At 33.4% G+C, this 14064-nt stretch overlaps 1 protein-coding gene across 4 annotated transcripts; it reads left to right on the top strand.

The window, feature by feature from the left end:
* Positions 1–336: 336 nt before the first annotated feature.
* Positions 337–10776, top strand: LOC122316999 (subtilisin-like protease SBT2.6). 4 transcript variants are annotated; one of them, XR_006244349.1, is made up of 12 exons: positions 337–616; positions 1346–1548; positions 2543–2687; positions 2788–3182; positions 4688–4783; positions 4877–4949; positions 5441–5726; positions 6750–7075; positions 8317–8584; positions 9094–9375; positions 9503–9661; positions 9841–9979. XR_006244349.1 is itself a non-coding variant. In XM_043133876.1 (11 exons), the coding sequence occupies exons 2-11, from the start codon at positions 1367–1369 to the stop codon at positions 10245–10247; spliced, it is 2460 nt and encodes an 819-aa protein (XP_042989810.1). In that variant the 5' UTR covers positions 337–616; positions 1346–1366; the 3' UTR covers positions 10248–10776. The 4 variants fall into 4 exon arrangements, 3 of the variants coding, with proteins under 3 accessions (XP_042989810.1, XP_042989811.1, XP_042989812.1); XM_043133876.1 differs by lacking the exon at positions 9503–9661 and having other exon boundaries at positions 9841–10776; XM_043133877.1 differs by lacking the exon at positions 9503–9661 and having other exon boundaries at positions 337–624; positions 9841–10776.
* Positions 10777–14064: the final 3288 nt, after the last annotated feature.

Raw genomic sequence — 14064 nt, 5'->3', positions numbered from 1 at the left:
TATTACTTATCATCTCTACACTACATATCGACATGTGATTTATCATCTATTTTTTTTTATTTAAACATATAAATTTACACATAAATATGTATATATTTAAATAGAATAATAAAAATAATAAATTACATATTGTATAAAAAAATGATAAGTAAATTTTTTTAAAGAAAATAAATAACTATATTCAAAATTTTAATTAAATATTTATAAACATATCAGTAATTTTTCCCGATTTAAATTGCAGTTTTTTTTTGTAAACTAATATTTTTTAAATGAACTTTAATTTAATAAACTAATAAATGGTTGCTATATGACACTCCCGGCTCCCTCCAACAGCTACGCCTTCATCACTGCCAATCATAAAGCCCAAACTACCACTCTCTCTCTCTCTCTCTCTCTCTCTCTCACACACACACACACACACACTCTCCGAGTCTCTCTTACTCTGAATCCTATTCGCTGAGCTTCACTTTGTTCTCCAAAATGTGGACCGCGCGCTAGATCTCCGATCAGTGCAGTATGATCAACGCTCTCTGATCCGTCCAATCACTTCTCTCCCCGGCAGTGGTGCGAATGTGAATCCCTTGCCAAAGCTCATTCAAGCTTCTTGTACCAGCAGGTTTCGTGGTTCGCTTCTGTTTGTCCAAAATGCCAGCTTTTGTTTGCACTTTTTTCCTTTTTGTTTTTCCTTTGGTGGGGGGATCTTTTTTAGTGGTCGGCTATCTTTTTTTTTTTTTTTTTGGTGCTTAATTGGTATTCTTTGCTTGGATTGCTGATTAAACTTGAAAATCACTGATTCTTCTCCTTCTCCTACTTATTCGTCTTCTTCTTTTAAAACTTCTAATAAGTAGACATGGTCCATGTGGATCGGATTGGAGAGTCTGTTTGGCGAAATGCGGTTTGATTTCTGCAAGTGGGTGTGGATGCAATCGTCAACCCCAATTTTTGGGTGATTGATTCAATGTCAGATTCTGCATCACTTCTACTGTTTCGCTTTTGTTTTCGTTGTTCACTTCGTCCTTTTATTATTCTCGCTGTTGCTGTGTCTAAAGCTTCACTTTGGTTGAAGCTATTCTTTCGGTGATCAAAGCTGCTTTCTCTTGCTTATTATTTACTCTTAGCCACCCTTTTTTGTTGTTCTATAATTGCCAATTGGTATAACTAACTACTTAATTAGCAATCTGAATTTCTCTGAATTGAGTTCTTGTTATTGTTTCTTTGCTGTTGTCGGCTTGACTTTTGAAACACACACACACATATCTATATATTCATTTTTCCTTCCTGCGTCCAAAGGTTCCGGTCGGAACTTTTGTTAATAGTACTAAACTCTCTGTATTGGGATAAACAGATAATTTGGTCTACTTAACCAATGAATATGTGCATATCGGAACATTGGTGCGCTGTTTTGGTGCTATTCAGCGTTTTGATTATCGGAAAAGCAGAGATTTACTTAGTGACAGTTGAAGGAGAGCCTATAATAAGTTACAGAGGTGGGGTTGATGGTTTTGAAGCCACGGCTGTGGAGTCCGAAGAGAATATTGACACCACCAGGTATCTTCATATTATTTTTCTCTAATCTAGGCGAGATTTATCCGAGTTACATACAATGCTTGCCAGCCTGACGTGCCTTGACCATGTTATTTTTCAGAGTGGGCTCTTGACTTGTGAGATATATGTATTGACTCTGGACTTTTATTGAATAATCTGTAAATTACTTTGCGTCATTAATTCTTGAATTGTCTTTGCGAAGAGATTTGTAACGTGAAAATCATGTGCGGGCAGGCTCTTGAGTATGCCTATGCATATAAAAGGCATAATGAATTTCAAAGTATAGGAAATTTGATGTTGAGGTAGCATATCTAGTTAGGTCTAACTTAGGCCTCCACCCTAGCCATCTTGAACTAATTATTTGCTTTATGTAGAGATGTAAAGTAGTTGTAAGCGAATATTTTTCTGTTTATATTTGATTATGTGATCTAACTGAACTTGCTAGCATTTATGTTTGGAAAACACTAGTCCCAAAGAAAGGGGTTACCGAAATGTTTTACCGAAAACTGTTTTGATTTTTTTTTTTTGCTTAGTAATTAAGTAAGTGTTTTTAAATGAATATATGATTTTTTTTTTATTTTTAAAAAATATTTAAATAGTTTTAAAAAATGTTGAAAGAAAAATTAAAAAAAAAAAAAGAAGAAGAAGGGAAATGCACTGATCGGTAGAAGCTTTCTGTAGAAACCTTCTGTGGACGTAGCAACGTCCTTTATGTTTTGTGAGCCAAGACTGCTCCTCGTTAGTAGAACAGGGTTTGTTGCTTGTCCCATATAAATTGCACGTATTGATTAATTATAATTATTTCTTATACGGAATCTGGAGAACGTGAAAGTATTGTTGTGTGAAGTGTGTTTGTAGTTCTAACAATGACGGGTATTTTGATTTTAATGGCACAAACTTTTATGAATTTTTTGTATCAATGTATTATCATGCATAGGTAAGCTTGAATTTTCTTTATTATTATTATTTCCGTCTGACACTGTGGCTCTTCTTTTAGCGAAATTGTGACATCCTATGCTCGTCACCTTGATTTGAAACATGATATGCTTCTCGGGATGCTGTTTGAGCAAGGGACCTACAAGAAGCTCTATAGCTATCGGCATCTTATAAATGGATTTGCAGTTCACATTTCTCCTGAACAGGTAAAAAAGCGGGCAAGTTTTATTTTAGGACTTGGGAGTTTTTTCATATTCATATTTCCTCTCGCATCCTCACTCTTATGATCTTGGTTGTTATTAGTAGGCAGAGATCCTAAGACGTGCCCCTGGTGTGAAGTCTGTGGAGAGAGATTGGAAGGTGAGGAAACTTACCATACATACCCCACAGTTTTTGGGGCTTCCAACCGGAGTATGGCCCACGGGAGGTGGCTTTGATAGGGCTGGAGAGGATATTATTATCGGATTTGTGGACTCGGGGATCTTTCCGCACCATCCAAGCTTTGCAACCCGTAATACTGAACCATATGGACCTGTTCCAAAGTACAGAGGAAAATGCGAGCTTGATCCCGACACTAAGAGGGACTTCTGTAATGGGAAGATTATTGGAGCCCAACATTTTGCTCAAGCTGCAATTGCTGCTGGGCAATTTAACCCTTCTGTTGATTTTGCCTCGCCTATGGATGGCGATGGCCATGGAAGGTTAGGCCTCCTGTGCCTTCTATAATTTGAAATTTTGGTTGGAAATCCTGTTCTACCACATGTTCATATTGATCGGTGTTGCATTGCATGAATGAAAATGTAATAGCTGCAAACAAGTCACTAACTTCCATGCTCAGCAGTTATTTATGGATGTAATTTATAGATTGGACTCTGTTAGAGAATCCAACTAGTAACTATAGAAAGACGATAAGTTAAAGGTGTGTCGATCCATTCTGTAAACTGAGAGTTAACTTCTTGGCGGTGTAATTAATTAAATAAAATATAATATTAGATTAGAGTCCACTCACATCTTGGTGGTGTCTTGACAACATTTTGGCGTGATTTGAAGGCAATTATAAGAATCATAGATCTTCATACATCATAATTATATGTGTGGCAAATGATTAATCTTACAGATCACACAAGGATGAATGGATCATGCAGTAATAAATCTTGATAATTACTCAATTTGTATTATGTATTCTGGAACATGGATTATTTTGGTTCTTTGTTTTTATTTTATAGATAAAAATAAAATTTTATTGAATCAGTAAAAGGCGTAACCCTGGTACACAAGAAGTATACAAGAGAAAACACCTGGAAGAAATTAGGTGCTTAAGAAAGAAACAAGAAACTCATGGAAGCTAGCACCATTGAAATCAATTACAGAAGCCCATAAAAATAAATTACTAAAAACGAATAATTTTTTGATTCTTAGAAGGCAATGGGGCTACTGTGCACTTCATACACTAGGTTGTAGCCCATATGGTGGTTGTTCACCTTTTGGTTTCCTTTAAGATATCTTCAGCGTTCTGAGATTTTGAAATCGATGATAAATGCCAAAGTATATATAGAGAAAAGTTCCACAGGAAGCATTAGGGAAGAAAAGGCCACTTCAAATAAGAATAACTTCCGCACTTACTTTGCAGCATTCCTTTAGCCCTGTTAAAAATTGGAGAAGTGGCTCAGTCAATAAAAAATAGTAAATCACTGTCCTTTCTTTTATAATAGATACATTTCTCCACATATGTATTTATAGGTTACAGAAATCTTCTGCTAAATGATCTCTCATATCATTCCTCCAACAACTCTGTTTTGTGATGGCAAGAATTCAAATTTCTAGTTTTCAGTAGTCCTCCTTCTTTTTCCTTAATATTGGCAAGCCTTGATTTGGATATGAAAATTATTTTTATATCACCGTGGTTTGATGACCTGTTTCCATGTTCCATTAAATCATAAGCTTTTGCTACAGTTGTGAGAATTTTTAGATCACTATGAGCTCATCAATTTAATGGTTAAAACATGGAATCTTGCCAGTGTTGGGAAAATAAGGAAACAATACCCATGAAAGTTAATCATCCAAACTAGATGGAGTTGACAACATTGCCCCTCCTGTTTACAAGATCTATAATTATTTCGATTGCATTTTTAGTCGTTGGTATTTGACAAGATCAGTATTAAGCCTTATGAGATTTCCCCTCTTACCTTTTTATTATCGTCTCCAGTCACACAGCTGCTATTGCAGCTGGAAATAATGGAGTTCCTGTTAGAATGCATGGCCATGAATTTGGGAGGGCAAGCGGAATGGCGCCTCGTGCCAGGTGAGGAACAATAACCTTCACTCATGGTAGGGTATTCAAGTTATTAATAAATATCCTTTCTTTTATAATAGATACTTAAAATTGTGTATCCAGGATTGCTGTATACAAGGCACTATACAGGAATTTTGGGGGTTTTGTTGCTGATGTAGTTGCTGCAATCGATCAGGTTTGCTGTAACTAAATGCCTGGCATAATACACTGCAAGCTTTGCTGTTCTTCTTTCTTGTTGGTTCTTTTTATTTCCTTTTTTTTTTTTCTGTGGGCATTTGACCAGGGTTTTTGGGGGGAATATAGCTATCCACATTTCCTAATGATGGTTATATTTTTGCTTCCTTCTCATTGACATTTGAGCAAAACAAGGTTGTTATATTCTTTGCTGTAGTTTTAACATTGATAGACATTCATATGCAGGTTTTGTATTTGACCTCCAGTGAAACAAATTTTGTTGGGTTTACCTCCTTGACATGCATGTCTCAATTTAGTAATTTCATGGTGAAAAGAGGAAAATTCAAACGGTTTTTAGTTAATTGCATATGAAGAGCTGCATCCTCTGCAATAGACTGTAAATGTATAGACTATCCTTTGCCAATAGGGTGATTATAATTGGTACAGTTATACTAGCATAGCATTTTTAATTTGATAGTTTTTTGTGGACAGGCTGTTTATGATGGGGTGGATATACTCAGCCTCTCAGTGGGACCAAACAGTCCTCCAGCAAACACGAAGACCACATTTTTAAATCCTTTTGATGCCACGCTTCTATCAGCTGTGAAAGCTGGTGTATTTGTTGCACAAGCAGCTGGAAATGGAGGTCCTTTTCCTAAAACTTTGGTTTCTTACAGCCCATGGATAACATCTGTGGCAGCTGCAATTGATGACCGCAGATACAAAAACCATCTGAATCTTGGAAATGGAAAAATATTAGCTGGAATTGGATTGTCTCGTAAGTTTTATGAACTTTTAGTAATTTTTTTTTTTTCCAGTCTGTCAGCCTTTGGAAAAAAACGCTTATTAACTTGTTTGGTTTATTTGATGACATGATATTGAAGGTTGATATGGAAAATTTGTGTGGAGTTATTGCACCATATCAATTTGTTCACACTGGGTTTGAGAAAGGCAGTAGTTTTTTGTGACACAAACTAGTAATTGTAAAATGAGACATTTTATGATGGTTCCAATGCCTAACGAACATGATATCAGGGCAAAAATGCAGATTTGACTTCTTTGTCCAAGCAAATGCTTAAAATATTTTCTTTTCTTTTTCCCCGAGGATTAAATTTATCTTTTGAAATAGGATTTCATTTTTACCACACGAAAAATCAGAGACCAAGCCCATTCTTGGGCTTCTGTCATTGATTGTGATGGGTTTAGTATACACAATTTTCTTGTTTCCATTTCTAGTTCCTAGTTGTTACTAGGTGCATTCTGCTGTGTGAAATCATGAATCATTATCATCTTCAAGTAATATCCTCTTGATGTAGTTTTTCTTGTTTGCTTGAGGATTTTGATTAGGATGATGAAACTTTCTATGACCCATTTGCCCTTCTGGAATGTCATAAAAAAAAGGTGTATTCCGTGTATACTTCCTATGTACTTGGGCTATGTCTATTTTCTACAAATAAGGTTTTATTCTTACCTATAGAAAAAAGTACTTGAAAATGGAAGAAATAAGTAAAAGCCATTTTTCAAATACAACTGAAACACATGCTCTTTGTGCCTTTGTTGACTTCAAACTGAGTTGTGTAATTTCTTGAGGACCCTGTGACAAGTCTCATGGTTTGTTCTGTAAAAGATACTTCAGTTGAATTTATTTTCATTCTTATCAGTATATTTAGCTCACTGAACTTCAGAATCTTTCATGCTCAGACATATCATACCTAGAATTGCTCAGCTTCCAGTTAGTTAGCAGCTATATTCTTTTTATATTATCTTCCTTTCTAAAACTGAAGTGCATGCTCTTATGCAGCTGCTACACATTCTAATCAATCATATACCTTGGTTGCTGCAAATGATGTACTGCTGGATTCTTCAGTAGTGAAATACAGCCCCTCAGACTGCCAGAGACCCGAGGTTTTAAACAAGAACTTGGTTCAGGGGAACATTCTTCTTTGTGGCTACTCCTTTAATTTTGTTGTTGGTACAGCATCGATCAAGAAAGTCTCAGAAACAGCCAAGATCCTAGGTGCCATTGGCTTTGTTTTAGCTGTGGAAAATGTTTCTCCTGGGACAAAATTTGATCCTGTTCCTGTTGGCATTCCGGGGATTCTTATCTCAGATGTTGACAAGTCAATGGTAATTTTCTTTTCTCCACTCCTTCAATGTCATGGCTTTTCCCAAAGTTTACTGCCGTTCATGAAGAGGCTGATATATAACCTGAAAATTGTTTGTAACAATCTAGCATTGGCATTGCTAAGTGGTTGAAACAAGTAGCCTGGTTTGGATAGCAAAATCCTCTCAACTCATCTCATTTCAATATCCAAACACCACAGTTTTACCCGTTTGAGAATGGGATGAGATAAGATGATTTGTGAATAATAGTGAAATGGTTTGAGTTGTTTTATGGGGTTTTGGGAAAGGGGAGAGAAAAAGTTGAATAAAAATATTATAAAGTTAAAATATTATTATAATATAATTTTTGTTTTGGAATTTGAAAATTTTGAAATTGTTTTTTGTGTTTTGTTTGGAAGTTTGGAAAAGTTGTAATGATTAGATAATCATTAGATGAAAAAGTTGAAGATTTGAAATTGAAAAGTATTTGTGTTGGGTTGTAAAAAAGGTTGTATGTCTATCATTTTCCTTTCGGGCGCGGGTATATCTGTAGCTTCAAGATTACAGTGTTTATTTTTGGTACCACGTAATTCCTCCCAACTTGTGATCAGGAAAGGTATAACTATATGCTTGTCATGTGGCAAAAGAAGATCAAACTAAGGGAAGAAATTTATCTAATTCTTTAGAGAGAAATAATATTTGCAGTTCTAGGATGTGCAAGCCTCATGCACTCCATTTAAAAAAAAAGTGGGTAAACATAGGACCTATATGAAAAAACTAATCTTTTATTGGTGGACCCCACCCTCTTTCAAAAGGAGTACACGGGGCTTGCACACCCTAGGATTGTGTCTAGCATTCCCGTTCTTTAGATAAAGCCTAACACACACACACATAGAGTAGGGATGAACAAGAAAAAAGAGTAGCAGTTCTTGTGCTTTTCTCTCCAGACTTAACTTTTGGTATGTTTGAACTTTAGTTCAGCATGATATTACTGATAAAAAAAGAAGTTAAGAGTATGATGTTCTTTAAGAAATATTGGTTATTTTGGTATTTATGTGGGTTAGTTTGGTCTTGGTTTTTGTCTCTTATATCCATAAAATTTAATTTTACCTATCAAAAAAATAAAAGAAGTTTGGTGTTGGTTTTCATCCCCCCCCCCCCCCCCCCCCCCCCCCCAACACACAAAACACACTTTTGTCATTTTTCTGCCTCGTGATGATACTTATAATTATGTAAATTGGTGTGGGCATCACTGCTATATCTAGGATCTTGTAGACTATTATAACATCTCTACATCAAGAGATTGGACTGGACGAGTGAGAAGCTTCAAAGCGACTGGTAGCATTGGGGATGGCTTGATGCCTACACTTCATAAATCAGCGCCTCAGGTGGCATTATATTCTGCTCGAGGTCCCAATATAAAAGATTTCAGCTTCCAAGATGCAGATCTTCTCAAACCAGACATTCTGGCTCCTGGTTCTCTAATTTGGGCTGCTTGGTCCCCAAACGGAACGGATGAGCCTAACTATGCAGGTAAAGAGTTCATGGATCCATTCAATTCTCGCCTTGGTTTTTTATGTTTCAAACTTTTGGCCTATGCTCTAATCATTTGGACGTCTCTTGTATACATCATGTGTACTTGGACTCCACCTATTTTCTACTATACGAATTAATTCTCTTCTTTTTTTTTTTAATAAAAAAAAAATCGTTTGGATTCGGTCAAACTTAGTCCCTTTTTATGTGACTTGGTAGAGAATATCAGCAATAGACCTTGGAGTCCAGTGCTGGTGAGTAACTTTGTGGGAAGCATGATTTTGGAATTTCTGCCAACTGTTTATTCTCTGCTGAGCAGATAAGGGAGAAGACATGAGCAGCTTGTAACATCGAACTTATTGAAAAAAAAAACATTGATATATTTTCTTTACCTTCTGGACTATAAAATGGAAAAATGAAAATTACATGCTTAGAAAAACAAATGCATCTGGAAATTTAAAAAAAGAAAAATAATACTCTCATTTTAAGGGATTATTTTGTCTGCACAGGAGAGGGATTTGCCTTGATATCTGGAACTAGCATGGCTGCGCCACATATAGCAGGAATAGCTGCTCTTGTAAAGCGGAAGCACCCTCATTGGAGCCCTGCTGCCATCAAGTCAGCCTTGATGACAACATCAACAACGTTGGACAGAGCAGGAAGGCCTCTTCAAGCGCAACAATCTTCTGAAACAGAAGCTACGAAGTTTGTCACTGCTACACCTTTTGATTATGGTAGTGGCCATGTTAATCCAAGAGCTGCTTTGGATCCTGGACTTATTTTTGATGCAGGTCTAGTTCGATCTTCCTCTTCATATTGTTTAGCTTTTGGTTGGTCATTTAAAATAACAATGGATTTGTTTGAATGTTGAAGTCAAGGAAGAGAATTTATTTTTGTTTTCCGGGGATATTCCTGTAGTGGATTGGTTAATCTACAAAACAATGACTGGAAGGAGGCGCAAGACAAACAGGAAACTAGAAATGTTGTTGGCATGAACACGAGAGAAGAAACTGGAAGAGAACCAAAGGGACAGACTTTTAACTAGGACAAATAGGTAGCACAAGGAAAATATAAAGGGTAAAATTTATGTTACCGTGTCTTACTGAAAGTTAATAAAAAATTGGTAGGTTTTTCTGCATACACCACAGATGTTTCCTCTTGGCTCTTAGGGTGTGAAACAAAGGTTGTTAATCATAGTCAGCACGTATTGTGAATAAAAAATGAATTACTAATTTTTGTTAGTTGTTGTTTTGTAGGTTATGGGGATTACTTGGGGTTCCTGTGCACAACTCCAGGTATTGATGCTCACGAGATAAAGAAATACACAAGCTCGCCCTGCAACTACACCATGGGCCATCCATGGAACCTCAACACCCCGTCAATAACAATATCCCATCTTGTGGGGACTCAAACTGTTACTCGCAGAGTCACAAATGTAGCCGAGGAAGAAACCTATGTAATCAGAACCAGAATGGCTCCAGCCATTGCCATTGAAGCCAGTCCTCCAGCAATGACTCTGTTACCTGGTGCTTCACGAAAATTCTCTGTGACGCTCACTGTCAGATCAATGACTAGAACATACAGTTTTGGAGAGGTTTTAATGCAAGGCAGCCGAGGGCACAAGGTGAGGATCCCAGTGGTAGCTATGGGATACAAACGATAGATGGGTTGGTGGATTATAGATTGGATTTGTTAATCTGAAAACTATGGGGTATGGGTGTGATATTCTTTGTAATATGTGGGAATAAGAGGCTAGATGCATTTTGTTCTGAAATATATATATATATATATATATATATGAGCTATAAAGAGATTCTATAAAAGTAAAATCACAAAGTAACTATGTGATTTGATGTGGTATGTTAGATTGTAAATCTATTTTTATTTTAAAGTAGATCTAACGTATCATATAAAATCATGTCAGTTTATAAATTTACTTTTATAAAATTTCTTTGTAGTTTTTGCAATTCTCATATATTTATATAATATTGAATTGCTGTAAAGATAACTGTTATAGGGGGGAGACTTGTTGAAGTTTCTTCCACTTACAAGTTTTCCTAATTTGTTAGTTCGGATTGTGTTACTATATTATGTTCTTGGGTAGTCAAGTGCTTTGTGCTGATGATGTAACCAAGCTCATCTGATTTGACTTGTTTAATAGTAATGTAAACGTGAGACAAGATTGAAATTTAGATCCTTTTTGTCAGCGACTTGTGATAATATAAGAACTTTTTTTTAACACATCCCTTGAGAGGGTATCTCTTTATGGTTCATTCGGGATGAAAATTGAGATAATGGACCACTCTAATTATTTAAGGGCACGTTTGATTTTACATATGGTTTCAATCCATCTCGTCTCAATATTGAAATACTATTTAAATATAAATATTTTGTAATTTTAAAATTTTTATCTAATTATTATTTAGTCATTATAATTTTTTCAAATTTTAATATAATATATTAAAATATTATATTTTAATTTTATAATATTTTTATTTAAATTTCTCTATTTTATTTTTTTAAATTTCATAAAATATATTAAGTTAAATTATTTTACTATTATTTACAAATTATCTTATTAATATTTACAAATTTTTTATCTCATCATCTCTTTTCATTTTATAACCAAACAGGGATCTAAAAATATGGCTACGTAAGGCAACACCACCCTAGCTGCATCAACTCCAACTCACCCTTTTGGATTGGATCTGGTGGGATTGAATTTCTCTTTATTTCACTTATAATTAAACTTAATTTTAGAAATAAAATAATTATATTTTTTTATAAAAATAAATACTAATGATCCCTAATCAGGATGAAACCAGTTTTAAAAATTCAAAATCCAGATTTCTGGATTGTACTTTTTTTTAAAAATATTTTGATTTATATTTTTAACAATCTACAGTAGTGCCTTATCCTCTTTTTCAAATAAATAATATGTAGTACCGATACATCCACTAGTCCTTGTACAAGTACAACAATTTAAAAGAAAGACGGAAAAATGGACATCCACGCCCGCAATATTCAGCTCATGCTTCTGCCCCTTCCCAAAGGTTGCTTTCAAATCAGTAGCTTCCAATGCACATGTTTGTTTGCGAGGACAACCTTCGCCAGTATACGTCAAAAGGAAAAATACAGTTTTAAGTATAGTTATGTATTAATTTATATATTAATATAATATGATTAATTAAAAATTAAATTTTATTAAAAATAATATTAATTTAAATTTTAAATATGAATAAATTAATATTAATACACAGATTAATACATAACTATATTTATATATAACAAAACTAGATCAAAAATAATAATTCGTGAACTTCTCACATACCTCCTAAGATTTCTGCTGGAAGGTTACGTGTAGCATTTGGTTGAGTAGGTCACGAACCTGTAGTGAGTGCTGGACAGTTAGAGTAGGTTGTCCTCTCACTCAACACTATGGTTTGAAAATTTTATATAAATGTTAAAATTACAATACTAATAAAAATTATAAAATTAATTATGAGTATAAAATTACAATCTAGATAATAAAAATATCAAAATTAAAATTTTAACAATTTTATTTTTAGGTATAAGGACATAATTATAACTTTAACTTTCTTAACATGTCATAACGAATTATAATATGTCAAAATGGGTTGATCTGTTATCAACTCGTTAAACAATCGTGTCTTAACATGTCAATTCATTTTGACCTGAATCTGTTAAAACCAAATCCTAACCTGTTATTATCGTGTCGTGTTTATATTAAATTAACAAGTTGTATAATATATTATCACCCCTATATAAAAGCCCCGAAATTGTATCATGAGAAGTCTTTCATGTTAGATAAAGATAACTACTGTTAGTTGCTAAAAAAAAAAAAAAAAAAAAAAAAAAAAAAAAGGTTAAAACAACTCGGTACCTGATTTTCAACTCTCTTTTTTTAATGCGGATACTGATTCGGATTTATTCCGAATCGAAACCCGTAACCGAAACAGATTATCCGATTTCAGGCCGGTCCGGATAAACAGGCGTGCGACACCGCACGTATAGTTTTGTTTCGTTAAAATTCAGGTACATTGATTTTATGGATGAGGTGTTTTGCATTAAAAGCGGTGATTACGTCTTTCAGCTGGCAACCACTTTGTAATGTATTTATTTGCCATTTAAGAGCCGTAGTCAAGATAAGGAAAGGTTTGGCCTCGCTCCTCTCTCTCTCTCTCTTCTGACTCACTCATGACTCAATTCGTTTTCATTTTTTTCTTCATTTAATTCGCTTCCTCGCCTATTGGTCATTTTCTGAGTTAGGTCACCGTTGTATCCATAAAATTTATTGCTATGATTATGATTGGTTTGGAACCTAAGGTCTCAAACGTACGAGACCTACTAGATAAGGAAAAATAATGACGAGTATTGAGAAAAATTAAAATATGTTGTAAATAATAATAAAAAATAATAAATAATAAATAATAATAAAATAAATTAAAAAGCGTTGAGGTACTTTCAAATCTCAACACCCTTATTAAGTAAAGATAAAAATTAAAAATAGAATAAAATATTTTTATAAAATATATTTTAATATATATATTTTTTAAATTTAAAAGGTTAATTTTTTTATATAAAAATTTAAAAAATTTATAATAATTAAATAAAATAAAATAATACAAGAATAATTATAAAAACAAACTATGCTTAAGTATGCTTTTCAATTTTCTCGATTTTTTTTTTTTTTTGTTAATTATCATCTTTCAAACATTATAGCGTGTAGCATATTTGTCTACTCCTTGTCTCCATAAAAATATTAGTGTATTAATAATCAAAATTTTGAATTTCATTTCATTTTCTTTTTAATTATTAAAATAAAATATTTTGATATTGATTTATTTTAATATATAATTTAAGAATAGTCGATATATCGATAAATTATATATATATAAATTATATTTTAAAATAATATCCATAAGAGTTTTAAAAATATACATATTTAAAAAATTCAATAATATTTTTAAGTTGTAATTAGTTCTCAATCACACTACTAAGAAAATCAAATATCTTAAAAAAAAAAAAAAAAACACAGTGCATATATGCTATCATGGCCCCTTATGGCAATCCGTTGCTTCTGATTACCTTGGAAAGATCATCATGTCTATTGAAAACATCATCAGGGAATTAGTAATTCCCTCTCTTGCCCATTAAGTTTATTTCAAATAATGTATTAATATTTTTTGAGTATTTATTTAAATTTTGTTGGATTTTAAAGGCTTTATAAACTTGCCCATTTAGTTATTTTTTTTTCATTTGCTCTTAGAATTTAGATTGAAAATCTCAAAAAATGACATTTTTGCATAATTTATAAGAAAATAAATTTAATCAAACAATGTAATCATATAATTTAATTAAAAATAAATTAATTTTTATAAAAATTTACTCAACCTATTTTTTTCTTCTATGAAAATATACATAAACAATAAATATGATGCAATTTTTTTGGTTTGACT

This window comes from Carya illinoinensis, chromosome 7 (genome assembly GCF_018687715.1).
Source record: "Carya illinoinensis cultivar Pawnee chromosome 7, C.illinoinensisPawnee_v1, whole genome shotgun sequence".
Taxonomy (NCBI): domain Eukaryota; kingdom Viridiplantae; phylum Streptophyta; class Magnoliopsida; order Fagales; family Juglandaceae; genus Carya; species Carya illinoinensis.
Note: the sequence above shows the minus strand (reverse complement) of the source record. Positions and strands in the feature narration are given on the sequence as shown.